The sequence below is a fragment of the Anser brachyrhynchus genome (genome assembly GCF_964034855.1).
Source record: "Anser brachyrhynchus genome assembly, chromosome: W".
NCBI lineage: Eukaryota > Metazoa > Chordata > Aves > Anseriformes > Anatidae > Anser > Anser brachyrhynchus.
Genome location: NC_137704.1, coordinates 25,612,947 through 25,638,032, shown reverse-complemented (window position 1 = coordinate 25,638,032; position 25,086 = coordinate 25,612,947). Strand labels below are relative to the sequence as shown.

At 45.1% G+C, this 25,086-nt stretch overlaps 1 protein-coding gene across 5 annotated transcripts in view; it reads right to left on the bottom strand.

Moving 5' to 3' along the window:
- The window catches only part of DCC (DCC netrin 1 receptor), a 374,240-nt gene that overhangs the window by 288,736 nt on the left and 60,418 nt on the right, over positions 1 to 25,086 (bottom strand). For 4 of the 5 annotated variants that reach the window (XM_080571841.1, XM_080571842.1, XM_080571843.1 and 1 more), the window contains one exon: positions 17,054 to 17,156. In XM_080571841.1, the coding sequence (XP_080427967.1) occupies positions 17,054 to 17,156 (103 nt within the window). Of the gene's footprint in view, positions 1 to 16,176; positions 17,025 to 17,053; positions 17,157 to 25,086 lie in introns of those variants that run through there. The other variant, XM_080571845.1, reaches the window with a different exon arrangement.

Below are 25,086 nucleotides of genomic sequence, written 5' to 3'. Positions count from 1 at the left end.
TTGAAGAAGTTTGCCAGTTCCGAGGGAAAACAGAAGGCGCAGTCCAACACGATATTACTCACTTGAACGAGTTTCCAAATTGCAGTGACTAAGAGCGCAAGCGCGGAGTTGTAACTACACGGGAACCCATCAGAAACAATTTCGGCTCTGAATATTGCCATACGGTTCCGCTGATTTCGACGAAGAAAACCTACTCATGTGGATAATGCCATGCAGATGGGGCAGTGGCTTTGGGGACTTCTGCCAAGGCCGTGCCTGCTCTTAGCCACCCCTGAAGCTAAATGCCTTCTGATTGCAAGCGCTTCAAAATAAGTCACCTACCAAAAACATTTGCATCCCTTAGATACGGGCTCAGATTTATGCTGTAGCCACATCTGTGTCCCGTTTCTGTTTGAGGTTCTACGGAAAGAAAACTGCTAGGAAACTTGAAAAAAATCAAGCCAAAGGTTCAATTCACAAAATTTCAGGAAAAAAAAAGCTCTTTAGGGTACACCTCAGTCTGTAAACCATACGTTGAGCAGAAAGGCAGCTTCTGGAAATAGCAGCAATGCAAAATATAAAGAAATATTTGTTAAAGATGAGGATTTTAAGTGTTGTGATTGTTTTCCCTTGTTCTGTAAATTCCGCAACAGCTTTCTCAAAGGCCAACTGGCACAGCCTTCGGAGACTCAGCTCCCCATATTCCTCAGCTGCTATACATAAATAAAAGCACGCAGTACCGAAGGTCCTTCGCTTCCTGTAAAATGGAAATTGAGAGACAAAATACACAAACTTGGGGTACTATAATAGGAGCATGTGAATGAAGTCACTTGCTGTAAAAAAAGCAAAGGTTAGGAGCAAGCATTTTAATTCAAATTGCTGACACTCACATAGATAAACAGCATTTGATAATTCAGCAAGGTGCTAAAGGGGTTTTCGCTCCCAAATGGCCCATTTCAACCAATTATGCCAATTAATTAGGAAAAAAAGGATGGAATAGAGGTGCTTTGGTTTCTCTGTGAACAAGGATCAGAAGAAAGGGAAGCCACTTACGTTAACAAGCATCCCTCAAATCTCCCCGGCTGCCAGTCCGTGTAACGTTCATCCCCTACAAATCCCCTACAACATGAAGTTATCTCGCCCCTTCGGGTTAAATATGGACGCAGCCACGTTAGAAAGGGTATGATGAAGTTTTTCCCCCTCTTCAGCTTGACCACCTGTAACGATTTCCAATTACTGTTCTGCCCTTACTGTCAGAAGGGTACTCACTTCAAAAGCCAGCAGATATCATGCCTCATTTTTAATTTAATGATCGGATCAGAAAAAAAAGCATCTATTAAGAACAGATCTTCCAACACTATTAAGCTGAAGTATCCCTAAATTAAGCAGAAGTATCCCTAAAAATCCTAGCTCTGTACACAAATTTCAGGTTAAGCTTCCTTAGAAACACAAATGTTACCACTGTAATAATAAAGCCTTCCACTTATACTGTATTTTCCCCAAAATACTATATTTTAAGTTATACACAAGCATTATCGAAGTGCCACGGGGCACTTTTGGGTCTCTTGGCCACATTTTCAAGCCGCGCTGCGGCACAGTCCGGTGCCAGACACCCAGCCAGCACAGCCCCTTCTCAGTGCATTTGTACTCCGGCTGGACACTACATTTTATTTAATTACTAGACACCATAGCTCCCTGAGCCCAAGAGCTCCCACTCCGACACAGAGCAGACCTTTTCCCCTCCTGGTCTCTCATTGCCACCCGTGTTGAGCTCAGGGCACGAGCCATCCCCTTCCTGCCCCAAAAGCAGAGCTCAGCCATCGCTTGCCGATGCAATAACTCCAACAAAACATTTAGACACCGCTTGGTGAGCCTGAGCAAGGAGCCAGGGATCACGTCCATCACCTCCCTCCCTGGGAGAGCTGCCCGTGTCCCCCCCAGAAAAAAAATGTAAATTGTAGATAATGTTATTTTTAAAAAGAATCAAGCTTATGCGGTTATATAGCACTGCAGAAATCCCTATGCAAAAAAATCTAGCGTGCAATAAAGCAAGTATCTACGTTCCCCAGTTTACTTGCATTCCTTTTAAAGAAAGCAGATCCCAGTCTTCACGAGAATATTGTTTCTCAGGTTCCTTTTTGAACACCTAAACCAAACGCCATCCCTCTACTCACAGAGAAAAAAGAGGGCCCGTAGCTTGTTAGGAGTTCAGGTCCAACGCTGTAGTAACTAAGGGCATCTCATTAAAACAAGTATTTTTTCAGAATATTGTATGGCAGAGTTTCCATCAGCTGCAAAGATTTTGGCAACAGTCGTCATATAGTATTGATTTTTGGCCAAGCCTCAACTTTTTGTAACCGGATCTAGGGTGGAGACCCAAGCACGCATCCCCCTGAAAGATCCCCCTGAAAGAGATGGGAATTTAATCCAGGCAGCCTTTGTGTTCCTTCCTCCAAACTACAGGTTTTAGGCCTTCTCTTTATTCTAACCATGGTTTTCAGGGGAAAAAAAAACTTGATTGGGGCCAAAAATCAATTCACTACTTTGTTTTGTGAAGTCAGACGTTAAAAAAGCTAAGCGTACGTTCAATTTGGATGCGTCTCCTGCTTTTCTCATCACTCTGGTCTTTTCTGTATTGCACCGTACTGACGATTTCAGCTCTCATGCAAGATATAAAAACACACTAGTTACTAAAATACTTTCAGTATTGATTTATCTTGCTGGATTTTTTTTTTTTCCTCCAGAGTTTCAAGTCAAACAAAAGCAGCCAGCAGAAGCAGGATAAGCAACCAGAAATAAGATGGCAAACTAGAACAAAGCTTATTTTGACACATCCTCTTGCGTAGCGATGCTCCGTCTGTACCCAGCAGGCTCAACGTGGACCAAGCACAACATGGCCTGGGGACACAGAGGGGACACAAAATTCAGAAGTGTTTACAGCTATTTAGCCCCGAAACAGCAAAAATTCAAGGAAGAGAACCCAAAAAAGCAGCTGTTGATCACGACGTGCAACACGTACACCAAAGTGTTTGCTGTTCGTATAAGTGAGGTTTTATCAGATGTAAATATGCAAATGCATCTGTTCAGCACAGTTGAGGCTGAAGTGTTTTCACCCCTCCAACAGCTGCACGTTTAAGCCCTCCCCAGCACCACCATCATAATTAACATGCGCATCCCCAGGACATTTCTTTCCTCAACTTCTGATATGTTTGTTTTTATTTTATTTTCCGCAGCATTGTTGATTTCCCCCCAAGAAAACAGCATTTAAGCTACCTTAGAGCCACCGGTATCATTCATTCACAGCCCTGCCAGAGCCTCTCTAGTAAATATTTCAGCAGACAAACATTGAGGAAAGATGTACAGTAATATATTGCTCGTGTCATTGCCAGGAACTGTTATGAGTCAGTGCTTATAGGCTTTATTTTTTTATTTTTTTTTTTTGAAAGACATGATATAGATCAGGAGGAATGGCCAGAGCTGGATTAGATATTTCACTGCCGCGTCCTTTGAATAGGCAGACACTGAATTGAAAGCAAGAGCAGGACAGTTAGGAGATGCTAACCCAAACCACTATCTGCCTCGGTACTAAATCCCGTTTTGAAATTACCATCGGTCTTTACACTAAATCCCACTTTAAGAGCATTTGGAGCTGAAAACTTAAAATATATTGCGGTTATATAGCAGCTATTAGTAATGCGTGTTACACAGCTTTATGAAGTGTTAATAAACTCAATAATAAAAAATATTAATATACAGCGAATTTTTAATTATGAAACGCAATTAGGGGTCATTTGTTTGCTTTTAATCATGCTGAGTAATTGGCTGCCTTGCTTCCCACTGGTGCATTTATCATTCTTTAGGGAAGCGGCTTCGGCATATGCGGCCAGTAATGTTTCATACCTGCTTGACACCTACGTGGACAACCCCAAGAGATACAGGAGTGATTTGGGCTCCCCGGGAATGAAACACCACCGCCTGGAAGCGTTTGGCACCCACTTTTACCCAGGTAGGATCGACTACAGGGCCACGGCCGGAGAAGGCAGCTCCCACCATCTGGGCTCATCTAGCGAGGCGACCCGCAGGACAACACGACGGGAGGATTTACGGCAGGATTTGAAAGCCACCCGGCAAAACCGAGATACCGATGGTCCACAGCTCCCTGAAAAGACAGCCTACGATTTACAGTGGTTAAGAGCAGTCGGATATTATTCACTGTAATACACTTCAGCGCTGTACAGAAACCCTGTGCTCAAATACAGAGATTGAGTTTCACCACTCACTACAGAAACAAGCACAGTTTCTGCAGCAAGTCGAGCAGCAAAACCTTTTCGGTGGCTAAACCCACGTGGCACGTAGATAACGCTGCCTACAAGCTCGCTTCTGAGACACATCCGGGAGCCCACAGATAACCGAGCATCCTGCCAAACGTGCTGACCGCTGAACCTCCGGATCTCTATCACGCCGCTGAAAGAAGAGAGACGTGAGAAAGCTGAACCCGCGAGCCCTAGGTCAGGCAGAAAATGACAGATGAGAGAAATCTCCAGGGCGGGAGGAGAAAATGAAGTGCCAGAAGTGGTCACTTAACAAATGAGAAGTTGTCAAGCGAAACAACTCTACGGATCTTTTAAGCAAAATGTTTTCAAATTACAGCTTGCGCGTGTCATCGGCTCGGCAGGTGGACTCAGAGCAAGCTGTGCCCTGCTACACCAAGAGGTTTTAGGACAAATTAAGAGGTCCAACTTAAGTAGATAAGCAGATAAATGAAGAAGCATTATCAGTCCTTACTCTGGGCTTCTGTGAAAGCCACCCCGATACAGGAGGAGGCAGCAGCAGTCCCTGAAGTGGAACTCCTCCTGGGTACTCCTGGGGATAAACCAGGCCTGGAGCTCAGGGACATCGTGACCGACTGCTTGAAAGGTGACAGCGCTTTATTGGCAACTGGAAGGACACCAGCTCTTGCTAAATTGCAGGCTTTCTTCTAAATAATTAACACCGAGTGAAGTGAGGAGCTGAGCATCACCAGGACAGCCTGAAGAAGAGGGCTTGCAGATTGACTGAGAGGGGAAAGACATCTGGAAGTGTGCTTACAGCTCAGATGCTTTTATTGACTAAATAACTGCTACTTTTCAGCTTCAGAAGTCTGAAACACTCAATATTTTTTTCTGAAGAGTCACATGAATATTTGATAAGGCTTGAATTAAAACTGGAGGCCGGACCCTGATGATTTTCTGGCCCACCCACACAACACTGCAAACGTTCAACCAGAAGCATCACTCCAAAGCTCCTATTTTCTTGGGAAATATAGCAGTAAATGGTCACCGTGCTCAGTATTTCTGAGAAATGCAGCTTTAGTACTTCTGTAAGCTTACAAAAAGCAGAGTAGTTTTCAAAAGATGCAATCTCAAAGTATCTTAAGTCTGGAAGAAGGAAGAGCTGCCTATTCTAGGCCTACAGCCCTACCATTAATCCTCTATTAGGGTCTGAGGATTACTTTTGCTTTATTACTTCAGAAGTAGATATTTACCCAGTCTCAAGCAGCCATTAGCCCTCTTAATTAAGTACAATGAGGACACATGAATTGCTAAGGCAACAAGTGTCCAAATAAGTCCAGAGCACGCTGCTTTAAGGATATGTAGGACACGCTAAACGTGGCACATCTGAGGACAGGCATTACAGAAACCTGATTTCTCCGGGAGGAAATTCTCTTTGTAATTAACGACGCTGAAAACTGCTGCAGCCTACTGAGCGACGAGCCCATTTCATGCTAGCCAGGCTGTTAGTCAACAGTCACAGCCAGCGGTGAGATGCCATTCAGCAACAGTCAGCTGTCCTCAGACGAGTTCGGGTACCGCAGCTTCTCCCTGGAACATCAAACTTTACGCACGCATCAAAGCGCATCTGGAAAGGCAAGTGGCAGATGCCAGGCTTCAGCAGCAAAAATAGCAACAGAGAAAAAAGACAACACAGGGGCTAAGTCCTTACCAGCTGGCTCTTGATGCTGAAAACCTCCCCCCAGAGGAGCAGGGCCTAGACCAGCTCCACCTGCAGGCATCAGCTCCTCAACACCCCAAAAATCAAGCTCAGCTGCTCCCACCTCCCTCAGCAGCATCCCTCACAGGGAGGAGGAGAACACATGAAAAAATCTCAGATACACACATCATGTTAATGCATTCAGAGCTACGAAAATCCAATGTCTGAAGACCTCTCGGTTTTGTTTTTGCCAACAAGCAGGTGTCAGAGGCATCTAACCATGAAGGTATATGGATATAATATGGTCATTCCAAAAAAAGAAAAAAGCCATCTTAAAACAAGCCCTACAGAGATGAATATTTTCTGTTCGCTGCTTAAAAGAAAAGATTAGATTCCATTTAAGATAGTATAAAACTTGCAGCTTCTTAAAACAAATCCTTATCAACTAGCAGATAATAAATGCTTCCAGAGCTATCGCATCTGAGATACCACAAAACACAGCACAAAGCAAAGCCCTTCTTTTCATGAGCTGGTCAGGGAGTCAGCTTTATGTTGTTTGGGGACCAGTTTCAAGGAGAGGAAGCTATTGTGTCCTCTGACTTGAGTTTTAGACTGCAGCATTTCAGAGAAGCAACAGGAGGCGTCCCAGCTCCAGGCCAGGGGGGCAGGTGCAGCCCCATAGCTAGCAGAGTTCCCCCAAAGGGGGCTGTTTCCTGATTCTTTTTTTTTTTTTTAAAAGGAAACTTACCCTATCCCACCAGACCTGCTCATGAGATGCAGCTGGTCAAGCAGAGGCAAGAGTGAAAGGGCCAAAAGAAAATGCTTCAGGTTCATCTTGGACTGAGAGTTCACAGCAGGACGAAGCAACATTGCTCACCTAGCTACGGGAAAGGGGAAAAAGCAAAATATTTCCAAACATCTGCAAACTGTTCTCTATAAAATAGAGGTCTAACCACCTCTGGAGAGGTCGAAGCCAGAGCTATCCAGCAGCAAATAGGCTGAGGCAGATGGCAGATAACTTGGCTCCTGCACATCTGCAGCATACAAGCGGCTTCACTGAAGGATGTAACAGCCTTGTATCAAACGCAGCTTTTAAGTGGCAAACCTTATAGAGGAATACACTGAAACTTGCTGATCAAAGAGCATACAAAGAGAAAAGGAGACTGATTTTGTGCTTTCCTGCGTTCCCGTAGCGCAAGGAATCATTATCGCCTCGTCTGCCAGCCAGCGCCCGCACGCTGCTTCAGGCTCCTTCAAACACCAGGAGATTCCCCACTCGCACCCCGTAAGGAGCTCCAGAGAACTGTGCGTGCAGTGATTCCCATTTAGCAGCACCTTGATCTCGCTGCCGGCTCCCCAGCGACATCCACGCACCGCTGGAAGCTGCAGGACCAAATTCTTCCTCTCCCAGGGCTGGATTTTCATCCCGCTTACACCCTCAGATCCGCGACGAGTTCAAGAAGGGGTTGAAGCTCTGGGACTAAACAGCATGCCTTCTGACTAAAAAGATTAGTAAAAATCTGCAAATACAACTGATGTATTCATTTTCAATAACTGAGGGGAGATTTGACTCCAAACAAGCAGTCTGTCTTCATCCGTGCAGTACGGCCAGCAGACACGGACTGCATTTGGGAAATACAAGAGTGATTTATCTGATCAATATTCACTTTATTTTCAAAATCATAGCTCAAGGGAATGAATGGGAAACTGTCATCAGCACCTGAAATAAGATATACTGCCTGCATCTCTAGGCAGTACAGACTTCTTTCTAAACGAACTCTTATTTATCGCAGATGAATGCCTGAGCCATTAAATGGGAAATACCATCTCCTACCTGGCTCACCCACTTCTCCCGAGCTTCAAATCAACAAAACAGGCAAGTTTGCAGAAGGGCTGCCAAGGAACCTTGCTTTACCAGTCTTGACTAATGTCAAACAAAATGTCAGAGACTCCAGAACCGCTCTTGGCAACGCGCAAGATGGAAGCCGTCCAAATTCAAGCAGCTGAAAACGCGGCACAATGGGACTGATGCATTGCATATCGAGTCATGTCAATGATTACATGTAATTGTGTCATTACCTAGAGTGAAATTAATGGAAGTTACTATTCAGGGGGAGAAAAAAGAAATTAGCTTTTGAAGTAGCATAATGAAAGATTTAAGTTAAGGAAGAAAATCAGCCACATTTTTTAAATTACTATTTATAGTGCCATCAAACACAACACCCAAACCCTGTTTGTCACTTGGGCATGAAGACTTGTAGCCTCCTTCAAACCAGCGTTACTCCAAAGACGAACATGAATAGCCAACGTTCACCCTGAGATCCAAAAATACAGGAAAACAGTTGTATGTCAATGAAAAGCTTTGCGGGATCCACGAGAAAAGACAGCACTTAGAGGATCTTTTACAAGTTCCATTCAAACATTAGTCAAGCATCACGCAAAGGGAATTTCATCACCAAGAATACAACTGCACACGGTTTCACAGATCAAAGCTATTCGGTAATTGTTCAACAGTAGCTTGAAATGAGTATTAAAAGCAAAAAAACTCTGCTACTGTTGAGAAAAAAAGATGAACTTGACATCACTATCATAAAATAGGTCTCAAGCATTCCTATATGAACGATGCAACTTATTTACGGCTCTGAAATAAGTTTGAGCAAGTCCAAGCATAGAATTTTAGCTTAACTAAGTTTAAATTATTGCACTATTTCTTATCTCTAAGTTCAGATTCAAGACATTCAAGAACCTGCAAAAACACAGCTCTGCTTCTTACACATTCACTCGTTGCCCACGCGCAGCATTCAGGTAGAAGCTTTGTACAAGTCACTTACAACTTTCAAAGCCCTCCCAGAACGAGTTGGAAGCACACCTCGTGTGGCTTTTAAATGTAATGAGGCAACGGGAACTCGTCTGAAGGCCTTCCAAGGCACACCGAGCCAGCTGGAGTCTTCCCGAAGAGCTGTGCACAGACTTCTTGATGTGCCCAATCATTTCTAGAAATAACTTAGACACACTGCCACTTTTTCCCCCCCTCAAGGGCAACCTCTTGGATGAACAGAAAAGCTTAAGGATCCTGTATACCGCCAACAGCGTTGTTCAACAGTTTCATAGCCTGTTGCTGTGAATAGCCAAAAAATTTTACCCAGTTTTGATAGAAAACTTATAAAATGCTTTCTGACACGAATTTTGTCCAAATTGCCATACCCTGCGGGTTTAGGTTGCAGTAAAATGAGCTTTCACCTGATTTTGATATGAAGCCATGAGTCAACTCATGTTTGAGGCTTTTATTAAGCCTCAAAAAGAACCAGATTTTATAGAACCAGATTTTATAACTTCAGTTTACAGCATTGAGTTTGTGAAGTGCTTGGTCACTGCTTGCAAAACTAGGCAGATTCTTGTACTTGCACATTTACATTAATATCAAACCACGGTCTTCTAAACCACTACAGTAAAAAAAATCACCCAACAGCTTACTGTAGATAGAGCTTCTAAAAAGCACAGATGACCCAGTGGTTCATGGAATCATAGAATCGTTTAGGTTGGAAAAGACCATCAAGATCATCAAGTCCAACCACCAACCTGACCTACCGCGTCCCATCGCTACACCATGTCCCACACTGAAGATGTACCCAGGTTGAAAGCATGGTTTTTCTTGGCTTCGTTACCACTTGAAAAAGCAACGTTAATAACCAAAACCCTCGCATACGTGAAAAACACTGTTCATTTGCTGCAGAAACTCCTAGATACTGAAGTCAAGCTACAGAAGTCAACCTGGCAATGAAACCTGAACAATAACAACAGCTCATCGAGCAGTCGAACAGGCACTGACGAAGTCACCCAAGCAGACTCCATGCCATAAGCTACTTGCTCTAACCTAAAACATTTCTTTTAAAACAAGGGGAGGGGTTCAAAACGCTCTAGAAAGTGATTATCACTTTAAAGCAGGGCTCCAATGGCTAGAACATGCTCCTCTCTTCCCTCGCTCCCATAAATAATTTTAAGGGAAACCGTGAAGCCCCGAGGTAAAACTAATATGTTAAAAGTTTTATCCCCCGCGAAGTTCCCAAACTTCTCTGCTGACCCCGTTTTTCTTGGGTCTGTATTGACTTTTCAATTAAAAATTTATCAGGACTCGAGGAAGTAATAAAGCAGCCGGAGTCACCGTGGGAGACCCAGAGATGAAAAAAATAACATCGGTTTCGGAGCCGGCGATGGGTTATAGCTAGCGAGAGCAGGCGATGCACGCAGTGTCTAAAAGGAGGCAGCAAAATTGGTCCATCACAAAAAGAACGAGAAAGGAGAGGGAGGAGGAAGCAGAAGACAATCAATGGAGTTGGATTTCTAGTGAAAAGGTTAATGAAATCTTTTGCTGACTTTTACTTTGGAAGTCACTTCTCCTGATGTAAATATATAAAGTGCCCTTTTCGGAGGCTCGAGCCACGCAAATACCCGGTGCATACGAAAACACCCCACAATAAATCATCGCTTCACTTTCTGAAAGGCAAAGTGGTACAACTGCATAGCAGTTGACCCGCAAATAAATCTTAGCGGCCAGATATGTCCATTTCTTCCTGGCACCGTAACTACCTGGATGCATTTTTTTTTTCCCCCTTTAAGAAAAAAAGGAGTCTTATAACAGAATTATGGCTATCAAAAAGGATCTGCACGCGCAAAGCCGTTCGGAGAGCAGCCGAGTTACTTCCCCAAAAGCTTAGAGAACACAATTTTATAAATGAGAGCAAATAATGAACTTGCACAGTATCATCTCAAAGGTCAAGAGCAACATCACAAGAGCAGTGCTGTCTCCAGCCGCCCTTTCAGGCGAGCCTCAGCCTTCGCATGCTTATGAAAGATGAGGAAAAAAGATTTAAGTTACCCCACGCTGATCTTGAACAGACACTGAGGTACAGAACGTGAGGGGTGGAAATCCACAGACATAATACCAGCACCTACGAAAGTGATTCTGACTATTTGAGAACAAGATAACCCCAAACCCAGCCTCCAATTTGTTTTGGCTACCTTCAGTAACAGAGCCGTTCTCATTGCTCATCTTGATCTGTGTGTTTTTGAAAATTACAGAGTCCTTCTGCTACTAAAATAATCGCACGCGGAGCTGGAAGAGGTGCAGGGCAGGAGGTGGGAAAGAAAAGGGGAAATTACTGCACTTTTTTAAGCAACGTGCCAACATTCACAGATTTTCACATGCTTGAATAGGAACCTCTCACGTGGAAAATCAAAACTGAGGGAAGCGGTTTCTTCACAGAGCTGATCTTTCCTTCTCCTCTTGCCAGACGCATACAAACACATAAGGCTATCCAAACAGCATTACAAGGTACTTTGTTCAGCCTCAAAATGGATCATAACGTCTTCATCTTCCAAAGAGGCAGCAACAATGCCCTACCAGCCACAAGGAAGGTATTTAGGGTTTTTCAGTGATGATTTAAGTCAACAGCGAAGACAGCAGGGGGGCTGGCCTCCCAGCCCCCGTGCTGGTGTTTCTGTGGGAGAGATGGAGAGGAGACAGGCGAAGCAAGAGCCGCAATTATAACATGCTGATAGACTACATTCCTCCAAAGTCAAGCAGGCTCAAGCACCCCATACATCTCCCACCAACTAGAGCTTGCTCAAATCCATTTGTGTAGGAAAATTTGTGTAGGAAAACATTGTAGACCCAGTACAGGACAGCTCAGTCTTCAAGATGATCTGTTCTCATGCTTCTTTGGACATGCCCATACCATGGAGGAGTAAAAGCACAGGAGATTTTCCAATAACTTTCCAAGTAAAACACTTATTATATAGAGCAATTATTATTCTGCTGGACTTATACAATAAAAAATACACTCGGTGTTTCCACTTCATTTCTTTCTTTCCAGTAAGAGGTATTTTTTTCCTTTCCTCATTGATGACCCTGCTTAACAGAGCTAAATGCTGGCCCTGGAACAACAAATAGCATTCAGAAGTGGATGCTGTAGAGTTTCAAAAGACAGAAAAGATCGGAAATCATACTTGCATATCCCATAGAACAAAGACAAGCAATTCATCAGAAGGAATCAAGAAGGATCACTCACATCTTTTTCTTAAAACTGGTCACAGCCACTGTGTTCATTATTAGGGGCAAGACTTGTTCCCTCCAAAATTAGCGTTCAATGACCTAAGATCAGAAAGATGCCGTGAAAAGGGCTCACGGTTTTCCCATCTTGTTCACCTTGTTTTACAGAAATGCATCAAACAGCCCCAAATACATGGTTTTTCCTAACGAGACAGCAGTTACCTGACCCTGGTTATCTAAATCCTCCCCAGCAGGGGTCACTGATTAACAAATATGAAATAAAACAAAGACACGGACAGTTAAGCCTTCCCATATGTCCTTGCTGCCTCTTAATCTGATGCTTGCGTAGTTTCCCCTCAAAATCTAGAATTCCTCATGCAACAGCCATTAGGGAAATTAGGAGTCAAACCTGACACATCCAGCTCCATAACACATGCATCATTAACACAACTTATACAAATTCCAAATCAGCAGGTGTCCATCACACACCACATAATAAACCCAATTTAACCTTCAGAACAAGAAATGACACGAAGAGACATTATCTAGTTTTGTTTTTTTTTCCTTCGGAGGATCACAAAAAGCAGAGTCTCAGCTGGTGTAAATTAGCATAGCTGTACACTTTGGCCTAAGACTTCAGAATTATGCAAATATTTACCATCTGGGGATCTGACCCGATCTCTCAAAAATAAAGGCAAAATTGACTCATGGTGTACGCTACCTAAATATAAAGCTCAACGTTCCCAAAGATCAGAGGAACATTTGCAGAAAACCAGGGTGTTTTTAGGAGATGCTTTAACTTTTATATCTGCTCTTAGCAAATGAGCATCATCAGCTTCGCTACCTCCCATCTGCACAGCGTGCCCCTCGCTCCACGAGCCTCGCTTTCTCAGCCACAATTTGAACATTTGCTTGATCTTCCCAAAACGAGCCCCCCCCCCCCAAAAAAAAAATCAAGTGGGAAACTTGCTGCTCGGTAAATTTCATTCGAGCTTTACATTAAAGAGGAAAAATGAGGTGTTTCTCCGTGAGAGTGCTCGAGAGCCAACGTTTCTATTCGCTTTCCTAATAAAAACGCACTTCTGAGTCGCATTGTTGGAGCTGAAGTGGTGCCCATTGTTTCCTCACTAGCTCTATCAAGGGCTCCTGACAGATGACCCATGCAGGGCTCGCTCCTTTGTCTTCCAACCTCTTATCACCCTTAATTTTTTTTCCACTGAAAAGGGGCAATCTGCTTGGCCTACAGCCTCCTCCTCCTCCTCTCGGGGTAGCAGTTGGTAAGCCAGGGGTCTCCTCCTACCCCTTGGCTTTTTATGCAGAGCGTGTCTGCCTCCCAATTATCCCAGGAGAACTCGTGCATAAATTAGTTGATATTGTTACCGAAGCTGTCAGGCATAAATTGTTCTGATTTGCCACAACTGTCAAGCCGAGGGAGGGGGGCTCCGCGGTAAGCTTTGACACGCCGCCGCCGCCGCTCAAAGGAAGGATGGATGCAAATGCTGCCTCCTGCCAGGGGGTTGTCCTGACGACTCCTGGCCATGCCTGCGAGATAATAACCCACGCACATACCCGCCGCTGCCTTAGAGACCGCCGCCAGCTAGCGGGACCGTCTTCTGGAATCGGAATTGTCTTCTGGAATAGGAATTAAATCATAACAAACCGGCGTCTGGACAAAGATCCGAAAAACCGAACCTGTTCTCAAGACTTGCAGATCTAAGATCTAGCCAGATCTAGCTTGGAGCAACTGCACCCGGACCATATCCCCGTGCTGTTTAATACAAGTTTGGCATTTCCCAAGACAGTGAAGTTCAGTCTCGACACTGATTTACAAGCTTAAAGAAACAAAACCCAATATTGCTCGAAGCTGACTTGAATTAACACGCCTACTTTACAAGCTACAAAATCTATAAGACGCTGCATCTGCAAAACAAACCCTAGTAAAGCAGGTGTAAAATGGTAGCCAAAATACAGCCTACAGTTCTGTGGGAGATGGTTTTCAGAGGCATAGGAAAGATTTCACTGTCACCTGGTGAGACTCAGCACAGACAGGCATCCCTCAACTTATTTAACCCACCTCAACTCGCGTGAGCTGCAATAAATTCTGCTTAACCGAAAATATTAAACGTAAGAATGCTCTAAGAAAAATCTGCTTTAACCTATGAACTAAAGCAAGCTTTCAGAAAACAAATGTTGCACTCCTAGTTAGCAAATGGTGTTGAATACAGTCATTTCCCATTTGTGCACGTATATATACAGTCGGACCCGGGTATTGCATCCTGCTACCACTTAAGCTAGCTAGCCTGCCTGAAAAGAGCTGCACCAGCACTGCAAGTTACCAGCAATCCACAGCCAGACATCAGCATGCTGGGGGAACAGAAGCAAAAAGGTTAAAAAGAGCAATTTGGGGCCAAGGAGAGAACAAAGTGGCCTTGAAATGCTTTTCTAATTGAAAGAGCCAGAAAACGTCTCCCATCTGCCAGAAATAACCCCCAACACAAGAAATTGTTACATTTTCTTTCCTCTTAAAACACGAAGTTTCAGAAGACAAATCGAGAAGCGTTTCCTAAAATGAAATTACAAACAACTCACAAAAATGAGAATATCAAGCATGATTAACAAAATATCCCAACTGTTTGACATCGTACACCCTATAGATTTCCCAAACACTGTAGTTACTTCGCATAGGAGGGAAAAAACACACAGTTGGCTTACTTATACGCATCCAGAAGGGAGAAGTCCCCTCCTCACCCTGCCCAGCACCCCAGCTCTACGCCCCAGATTCTGGGACTTATAAACATGATGCGGAGTCTTGAGCAGTTTGTGTCTGCTAATTCCTACACGGTTTGATTAGGATGGATACCTTAATCTTTGTGATCAGCTATTACACTAATAAATAGTTTTAAGAACCAACAGGCACGAAGGACCAACTCCAAAAAATGGCATTAGTCTAACCCGTTCCTCGCCCTTTATCCACTGAACACTGGACAGATATCCAGCATCTTGAAGACTTGATGTAATTTCAGAAGGAAAACACACAGAAAAAGATCACCGGTACCAAAATATGCCCTGACATTATGGAACGAAACCTTTTCATTTTCTTTTTTTTTTGCCTCCCATAGAGTTACGCCGCACATGATCACAACCCGAACATATTGCTTTGCACCTAGCAGAACTGCAGAAACTTCATTTCCTGATAAATGGCTTCCCATTTTCTTATCCTGCCACCTCATTAATTCCTCCTCTCCCCGTTGAGTCATTTCTCCAGCATCCCGGCCTGTACCGTATCAGCTGCCAACCAAAGCCTCAACACGTTTTGCTCGGGAGCGATCAGTCCCCAAAGCCACACTACGAAGAGGACATTCCGCTGCTGCCCCCAGCACGTCTAAAATGCGCACATACAGCTCATACAGTTATTGATTTTTATTAATTCTGTAGAAACTTAACACTCCTTACACACCCATACCTTTGTCAAGTGGGGCTGCAGTTGGAAGACAAGGAAAAATTATTGGCAGGGAGAAGGACTTGCAGACATACAGAATAATGAAATCAGTTTTGCACTGTGGGAAGACAAAATTAAGAAAGCACCTTTATAGAGGATGCTTAATGATTTCAGAAAATCCTGAAGGTTATCAAAATTCCTCAAAGTAAGGTGTTATACTAGCTTCAATATTTTAACATCTTGAAACCGAGACCTTCGTGAAATAAAAAACTCCACGTGCTGCACAGCTTTGTCCCGCAGCCTGGCCACTTCCCAAATTACATCAGTGAAAATATCAGTATTTCCATTTATTGATTCTTAATACGATGAAGCTATACCAAATTTTTTTAATTTAACTAACAAGGAACTCAAAACTAACACTAGCTGGCTTAGGTCTCCTCTTTCTGAGGAGTACGCTTCATTCATATCAGCAGGGTAAGTGCTCAAAACGATTCTGACTCCTTTTCTTGCACTGTTTCCCCCAATCCCCTTCCAAAAACCAGGATTAGTCGCTGATTTTCTCACTCCTTGTGATCACAATGAACCATTCTAGACTGGAAGACTGAAGTCCAGAGCCTCCACTTACAGACATTAGGAAATAATGTCACCGAAAGTCTATTTTCTTTGCAGAAATAATACATTGCCCTAGTGATATAGCATCGTTAGCTTATTATTTAGTATTGCTGTGAGGCATACAAACCTAAATGCTATCAAGGTGTTTGACACTGGACTTCTTCATGAAATTTGTCCTGTTCAATGGAAGCCAATTTCACCAAGATCAAAGCTCACGATGTGCCATGAGGATTCTGCTGTCCCGTCCTTAAGCTTCGTAAAAACATTAATTAGGATTTGCACTGTCAAATGTCAGGAAAAAGAGACTAATTAAGCACTTGAACCCACCCCCTCCAAAGGAGGTTTTATAAAGACATGCTTTTGATTATGAACTAGTTTTATTTTTCCACTAATTAAAGTTTCTTATGAGTTTTGTTGGGTTAAGGAGTTACTTGTCCGTATCCCTACGTTGTTATCAATATACTCCATTTTCCAGAACGGCTTTGACAGTGGCAAGCCTTTGCCAGTCCCCGCTCCAAAGGGGCTAAACCCACAAGTTGTCTGCCTGTCCCGCTTACTCAAAGCTACCCCAGCGAGCTGCTTAAATCCCATTTCTGTGTTCACACACTGGTTCCGAAATAGCCCCAGACCCTTAAACAAATGCAAGAGGTATTCTTGGCTCAACCGCAGGCTCTGAAGAGTAACGCGTGCTGTGGGGACACAGCTGCCATCAGGGGACCAACCAAAGGCATCTCTGCTCAGAGCAGGTCCAGCCCCACATCCCAGCTCTGATTCAGTTTTCAGGGCTAAGAGCTGCCGAGGTAATTTGCACTCCGAGACACCCTGCTGAGAAAAGATGATTTAATGGAAGAGCTCGCCCCGAGTGACGTCTCGCTGGGGTAAGGCGAAGGCTAACGATAAGGCTGTCCGAAGGATCAAATCTCAGCCTTACAGACCTGCTCAAAGCTTGCAGGGAGCCATCTCGACTGGAGAGCCCTGCTATCGGCAGGAAACATGCAAATCACCTCCATGCCAGGGCCAGGCAAGATACAGTTGTAAGGGATATTCCAGCTTCATTTCTCCGTAGCCACCTTCAAACCCATTCCCTGACTCCCTCAGCTCTGCAGCCTGATGGAATAAAGGAAGAAGGAATTAAGAGCCTGAACTCGGGAAGCACTGAAAGCGCTGCCCGAGAGGCTGGCCAACGTCGAGAGCTGCCACCCAGCGGCATCCCACCGTGACAAAGGACAAGGCTCCAAGGGGACACGGCCACAAATCCACACTGCTGGAGGAAGCCTTTAAACAGGATTGCACCTCGCTGCCTGCCTCGGGGAGCCAGCTGCCTTCCCAGGCACGTAGTCGCTGCCCTTCCCAGTAGCTCCTTGCCAGTCCATCCCAAGGATCGATGCTGGATTTATGAAGCCAACACGAAAGCAGGGCTTTCTTCTGCTCAAAAGAAAGAACAAAGCCGTTTTTTTTTTCAGGCTCCTCTCAGCAACCTGGAAGCTTAGGGGGGAAAAAGAGAAGCAGGATGACAGCAAGAGTACATTAAATACTAAAGAGAAGAGAGGGCAATGAATTTTGTGGCCAAGCATGGCTGCCTTCCAGTGCAGCGCGGAGATTTTCAGCAGCCAGCTGTAAGGGAATTAGTAAAAGAGCAGAAGCAGCAGAAGGAAGAGCTGCTGCTGCTTCTCAGGCTGCATGTGGAGAAGGTAAAACTCTCAGGTGACCCCCATTCCTTTCTCAGGTGGGAGAGTTTCCAAGATTAACAACCCCACTGTATGAGAAATTGAATGATACAGCTCTAAATTCAGCCAAACCCCCTTCCTTCGTTACACAGCCAGGGCTAATTGAGAGGCCATCTTCCACTACAAAGGCCAACCTTGTAACAACACAGGGTGGAAAAAGGGAGAAGGACTTGTCCCTCTTCCCTTCCCAGAGGACCTGTGGTGGTCACAAGTTAGATATTTTGCTATTTGGCTGCATCTGACGAGCCAAACGCTCCAGGTATTTCAGGGATGGCAGATGTGATTCAGGCAGACCTACAGTTCACAGATCAGGTTCAGCTCCTCTTGACGCGATGCCAACGCTCGATTGAATAACAGAAGCCACCTAAGTTCTCTGTACCTTTGGACCAGGGTTAATTTTACCGTCGCTGGGCATTATCTTGCAGACAGTCAATAACCCTGCGATATGAAATAGCTCGTTAGACAGGGAGCCAAAACCAACACAACGCCACGCGCTGGCAGACGGAAGAGGGGAGACCTGCTCTTGGCAGCACCACTTGCATGGGTTCCAGTTACAACCTAACAAAGATCGCCGCGTGAATCGCGCCGAACCTCCATCTACCAGCTCTCCACACGCAGATATTACGCGGGTATGTTAGCCAGCGTTAGAATAAATATCAGATTATCCAAATAACAACAGCCAGCCCCTGGACGCCTTCCAGACTTCCACACGCATCTGCTCCACCCATTAAACCAAGCGCGCAGCAACCAGGGCTGCGCAGTGCAGCGCAGCTTAAATATTTGGTAGAATTAATTACATGTAATTAAACTTCATATCATTACAGTTGTGCTCTCAGAGGCGAGTATTTTCTAATTGCTGTAACATCAACAAATCCCCTTTTTCCCCCAGAACGTAGCTTAGCGAACGGTGTCACCACGCGTACCTCTGCTTGTTACACTACAAACTACTGTAAGAACAGCTAAAAAAACGCCCGATAGATCCATTTCTCTCTCCACACACTCTCCCTGGCCAGTAAGCACGCTCCTACAAGTACTAGGGATTTTCACACAGGCTGCTCGGCCCTCGCACACGAGAGCATCGCCTCCTCCCCGCGTGCCAGGGGGTGAGCAGAGCTCCCAGGGAGTCTGCCAGGGATTTAATTAGGATGCAGTGCAGACAGAGCAGCCCCTCGGCGGCCCTCCCCTTGTTTATTTAGGGCCGCAACTTCGCATCCTCTGGGTTGGTTTGTTAGTTAGGTTTTTCTAACACCCAAAAAAAATCCCATTTGCATGATGATGTGCGCAGCGCAACTCCACCAGCACCACCTCCGAAGGCTTTCCGCACTTAAACTAATGGCCCATGTCATACATCAACGCGAACAGCAATGAAGAGGTGTCAGGAAGATCTCGGTTTTTGAGGCCTTTTGTTCTATCGGACTGATTTATGAGGCAGTTATCTAATAAAAAGCTCTTACCAGCTTTCATACGACCGCCGAAGTGTTGCCTGTTACGACCCGACCCCCTTTCTTTAATGGATAACTTGGATTCGACACTCACCAGTTCCTTCCCATGACTGATTCCCCGGCCATTCTGCGCTGCTAAGTACTTCTGCACTTCCTGGGCTGCAGAGCTACATAAGACTACACATTTTGCGGAAATTCCCAGTATTTCTGGACTGAATTTTGTTCCGGTAATCATATCTCGATCAAGGGTCGAATACATGAAATATAGGACTGCATGTCAGCAGATGGAGGGCATAGGGCCTGAGGATGCTCTGTAGTTTACAGAAAATACAAGGTCACATAAACAGTCCTAATCCCCTTTCAGTTCAGGGTCAGCTACGTGGTTCCTCCTTGCATTTACCAGGGGTTAACGTTACGAGTCTCTGCTAACAAACTACAGAACAAAAGATCAAAAGTTTTCCCAAGCAAAAGAAAAAATTAACTTCCTCATTTAAGGAGTTACAGCTAATCTAGTATAACACCCATGGCAAAACAGAGGCATTAAAAACTCAGCTCTTTCAGGATTGTGACTGTAATCGAATTGTACTGGTAACGTCCCAGGCTTTTATTTCAGAATTGCTGCTCTCGGTTTAACGCCGCTTTAAATCTCACCAGAATCAGGACTCTCAATGGCTTCCCAGACACATTTATTGCAGGGATGGTGTCAAAAGCTTCAATACGCCAAAGTTTAAAGACACAGAAAACAGAAGCATGGATCCCAAGCCACAGAGTTTAACAGGCCGCAGCACAAGAAGCCATACCCTGTTAGGGAAAGCTTTGAATAACCTTTATAACAGGCAGCACACCTACACCTGGAACATGCTGGACCACGTCTCCAAGCAGGATTTGTTTCTGTAATCAACAGAAAACGAGCTCGAGTTAGTAAGGATTTCTGCCTCCAAATTCCCCAAACATTTATAAAGCCAGCAGCTTTCTCCGGAAGCTGTCTTAAATGGAAATAATGGCTTAATATTAATAACACTGGTTTATCCCGACAAGAGGCTGAGCAAATAACCCGGGCCTTTCCTGGGAAATCAAATGTAAATCAAACCTGCTTCTGTACCAGTTTTTGGAAGCCCCGGGAAGAATTAAGGTTATTTAAAGCATCTCGGATAGAAACCTTCCAAAATGGCAAGGGTCACTTCAGAGGAAGCCCTGTTGCTAGGAGACCCTGATGAAAATAAAAACAGCCTTTATGTTCGTTGTTTAGAAAAAAAACAAGAAGTGTCCAACAAGGAACGCACTCAGCTAACAAGGACTGACGTTATTAGCATCCCATTAGGCTTCGATGCTTAGCAGAGGTAAAAAAAAAAATTCAGAGCTGGAATAATCAGGAGCTAGATATTCCTGAATTAAATGCCTCGTCCTACAGCCATTCAGCAGGACCTGGGTGAAAAACAACATCCAAACGAGGGGTTGAGGCTTGGAGCTCAATCAGCTGACGCCCAGATTTTCAGTCCCAGGGGTCCGACCTTCACCCAGCATCGGCACCCACTCCAGCAGCTCCTTCAGCTCCAGCGACGGCTCTCCAGATGATGATACTTGCACTTCAGATGTATTTCTTCGATAACTACGTGGCACTTCATCGCCGAATACTCACATAAGCTATTTAAATGAGAGACAGGCTGGGGAGCAGAGAAGAGCTCCCATTTTCCTGCTGTATACCTTAATTCCGAGCAAGTTCTCCCTGGTTTTGCACTCCAGATGATCCAAGCCTTCTTGTTTTCCCCAAGAAAAATAAGAGGTCTCGCTGTTTCATCACCTAACAGCACTGCCGAATGAGCTTTAATTTATAGCTGTGAGTACAGCCTTAAAAAAAAAAACTCTAGGTAGTTGTTTGAGAGGCAAAAGGAGGGACGTGGGTTAATGGAAAAAGGCAAGGGTTCAACTGCTCAGCGTGGCGCGCTCACCCTTTCTGAGTGCTTCAATTCCACTACACAGCCCAGGAAATTTATTCCTGCAGTCATGCATGGAGGATTTAAGGCTGGCAGGTTTGTATTTATGGCGTGTTGCAAAAAATAAACATCAGTAGTTTTGCTGCAGAGAGGGTAAAAGGTGTTTTTGCTTGAGAAAATACCAAGAGACAATCCTCTTTTTTTAATTGGAACAAAAATAAAATTGGAAACCCACGAAGAGGCATCTGAAAGTTTTAAGTATGGTTACTGAAGTGCTTCAAGGTCGTATCTGTTGTATAAATAAGTTCAAGTTTGTTACGTTATACTGTGAGAGTAACGAGTTATTTCGGCTGGTGTGATTTCTGCACGTGCATTGTATTAAATCCACGCAACCAAGAAATAAACGTAGTGTGCTAGTTTTAAAAAGCAGCCACATCGCCTGGGCTGGTTTTGAAATGCTACTGGATTTCAATGTCCTCTTCGGCACTAGGAATTCAGCACTTATGAACTCGCTAGGTTCTGGTATTTTCTCCACCCTCTTTTTTCCCTAAATCACTCTGCCCTCGAGTCACTGAGAGCTGGAAGAAGCCCACTGCGGACACCTCGTTGCCAACCCACAGATCGATGCAGCGGCCGTGTTCGCCGTTTTTAAAGCAAGCAATAACAGCCCACTAGTAAGCAAACAACGGTGGCAAAGACAAATTGCAATAACAATATTGGATGGGACTTTAAAAAAAAGGATGCAAGAACTGAATATGCCTGAGCTAAGCAATTCAGAAAGGCTTCCTACATCAGCATACCAAGCGGACACCAGAAGCAGCACACAGGCAGGTTTGGCCCCAGATTCTTGCATCTCAGGAAACATTTCTGAGCATTTCTGCCACGCAATCCCTCTGCAACACCAGCAGCCACCTCGCTTTGCCTGCGGCTTGGAAGCAGGGTGAGTGCTGGGATGCTGAACAGGGGGGTCTCAAGAGACCCCAAACCACATCACCTGCAGCATCAAGCCGGCGCCTGTTCTCAGACAGCTGCCTGGAGGTTCCTGCTCTCTGAAACGATACCTTTTTCCGCCCAGAGGCGCTGACACCTTCCCCTCCTTCCCTCGGAGCTGCCAGAGGGAAAAGGGACGGTTTTAATCAGAACCTGGACAATGAAGTAAAACCGTAACACCCCGTGTAAAAACCGTAGGTCCCTTTTCCCAACCCATTTCAGAACAATTGTTTTACCCGTACGGGGAGCTGGTGATCAGGTTTTATTTTTCGCCTGCTTCATTTCGGAGGCAGCTGAGGATATCCTACCCTCCTGGGTTCCTCATTTCTATAAGCCCAGGGTCAGCAGCGATGAGGCAGTGTCAGAGCCATCTCAGCTCCTGGGTCTCGCTTTCATCCTGTGGAAATTAACTGCCATTCCCTCGAGATGCACCCAAATCAGTGCTTTGAAGGTACAAAGTGCCATACGTCACCGTATGATGTGTTTTACTCTCCTTGCTTTCATCGCACGATGGAGATAAACATCCGTCTGGATATAAGGGGACATCCCGAGTAACCTGATCCAGTGCTTCGGCGTCCTCGTGGTGGTTTTTTTTAATCCGGTTAGCTAGGAGAATTGTGGTTTGATCTCAGAGCTGAGAGGAGAGACTGAATTATTCTGGTTCTGTATAAATAGCGACGTTCTGAGAAGAGAAGAGTGAGATTAATGCCATCCAAAATACCCCCGGAGCTGGTTTTATGGCAACCTTCCCACCCCAGCACGGGGATGGGAAGCAACGAGCAACACACACAGAGCAAACCACGCTCCGACAAGCGGGTCCCAAAGGCAGTCATCAGCTGGTCCCAGGCTCAGGGGTGCAAACCAGGAGCTGGAGACAGATCCCAGCAAAGCTTCCCACCGTCTTCCATCAGGAGATGGATCTTCCAAGCCCAACAGAGCTCACCGATCGTAATTCCAGATGCCGACCACAATATATTACAAGAAAAAACCCTGAAAAACAGTGCAGCTTCCCAGGTTCGGGGGATATTTTTGCAGTTGGATGGTTTGCTTTGCAGAGGAAAAGGGTGCTTGGTTGGGAGAGGGCTGGACGCTGCTTTTCAAGGCTTCAGCTAGGTTTTTACACCCTTGAGAAGTCACCGGGGCACAGAGCTTGTTCAGTAACCTCCTGCTGCCGCGCCAAAACATCAGCGCCCACTAACACAAGAGATGCTAATTCATTCCCCTTGGCTGGCCGTGCTGGGCAGTGCAACGCTCTTTTAAAACCTGCGGTGACAGCAAGGAAGTCACATCCTCATAGCCCAGCAGAGAAGGGATTTGTAAGGGGAATTGTTTTTGGTTTTAAGCCCTGACTCCTCATATCAGGTACATACTTCTCTTTGTAAACGCATTAGGACACGCACCGGGAGCCAAGAAGTTAGGTATTTTCTTACCACAAGGGAAAGTAAGGAGATTTAAAAATGCAATTTTATTACCTTTCTTCAGGATTTCTGTCTATGCACGCTGGGCACAGATTGAAATCTCCCGGCAAAGCATGAGCCACGCTGCCAGCACGCGTATCGAGCATCCTCACCTCTTAGCATGAGAGTCTCGTTCGTTGGCATCGTGACGCAGTGAACCGTGCTGCTGTCTTAGGCTTCCAGCCCGATTTTGTCACCCCAGCACCTTCCCATTTGTAGCCAGGATGGAGTTTCCCACGTTCCAGTTCGTGCCCGTTTCCTTTTGTCCTGTCCCTGCTGAGACGGGCTCCAGCTCTGGCTTCAACTCCCCCATCCTATTTCGCACCAAGCCAGAGGACAGGCGCTCCAAATTACTTTCTACAGGTTGTCCGTAGACAAATCCAGCAGCTCTTGGAGCTTCTGTTACAAACCTTCCCTCGCCATCAAGATTTAACAGCTAGATCAGCTGCAGGAGGACTGAAACCCTCCTGAAAGTCCTCCGAGAAGGACTCGGTTTGCCCCAATATTTCTGCCGGGGGTAGGGTGGAGGAGAACTGGCTGCCAGGGGATTTGTCTTTTGTGCAACACCAACTCCAAGCGCCTCTCCGGAGGTGAAACGGTTCAGCTATTACCTTTCGGGAAAAAAAAACCCAGCGTAATTTTCCTGTCAATTACTGCAGGGCTGATTGAATTTAAGAGGCAAAGCCGGTAATGGGCAGCTGGTTTAAGGAGCGGCAAGTGCTTAACATATCCACGGGCACACGTCCATCATCTTAGCGCAGCTACAGAGAAGCAAATCGTGCAGGAACGCACCTCCCATGAAAGCTGGATTATTATTTTTTTTCCCAGTGAGAGCTTTGTCAGCTGCAAATACGAGATGAAATACCTGGAATTGCATATGCATTACCATACTTTGCAGCCTGCCCGCGTCACATGGGAATTGCCTGACAGACTGAAGAGTGAACTAATGGGAAGAAAACCCCCTGCACAGCTCAAGACCCCCCACTTCCTTGTCAATTCCTCCCTGTTCCTGCCCTTATCCTACCGCATCCTCCTTCGCTTTCTTTCATTCTGCAGCAACTGCCCCAAAATGCAGCAAGGACACGAGGCGGTGCCAGCTCTAAAATAGAAAAAACCCTCCCCGGGACGGAGCTGCATACATAATTTATGCTGCGTGCTGTTCCAGAAAGCCTCGTGCGCAGCCCTGCATTTTGATATTAAATGGACCTGATTAGTTCGGTACTTTATCAAGCCCCAGTCAGCAATAATCAGCTAATAAAAGTTTAATGGCGTATGGCCCCAAAGTCGCACCAACGTGATTTTACTCGGTTACATCAATAAAGACAACACATAAGGGATTCTCTCCAGCGTAGCCTCAGGAAGTTATTAACTACCACGTGTGGCGCACACATTTCTACAAGTTAAGAGCAGCTTAAAAGAGAAAAGTACTAAATTTAAGCTTACAGTTTTCACATTAAGCTAATTTCAACAAAAATTAAAGGGTTCAA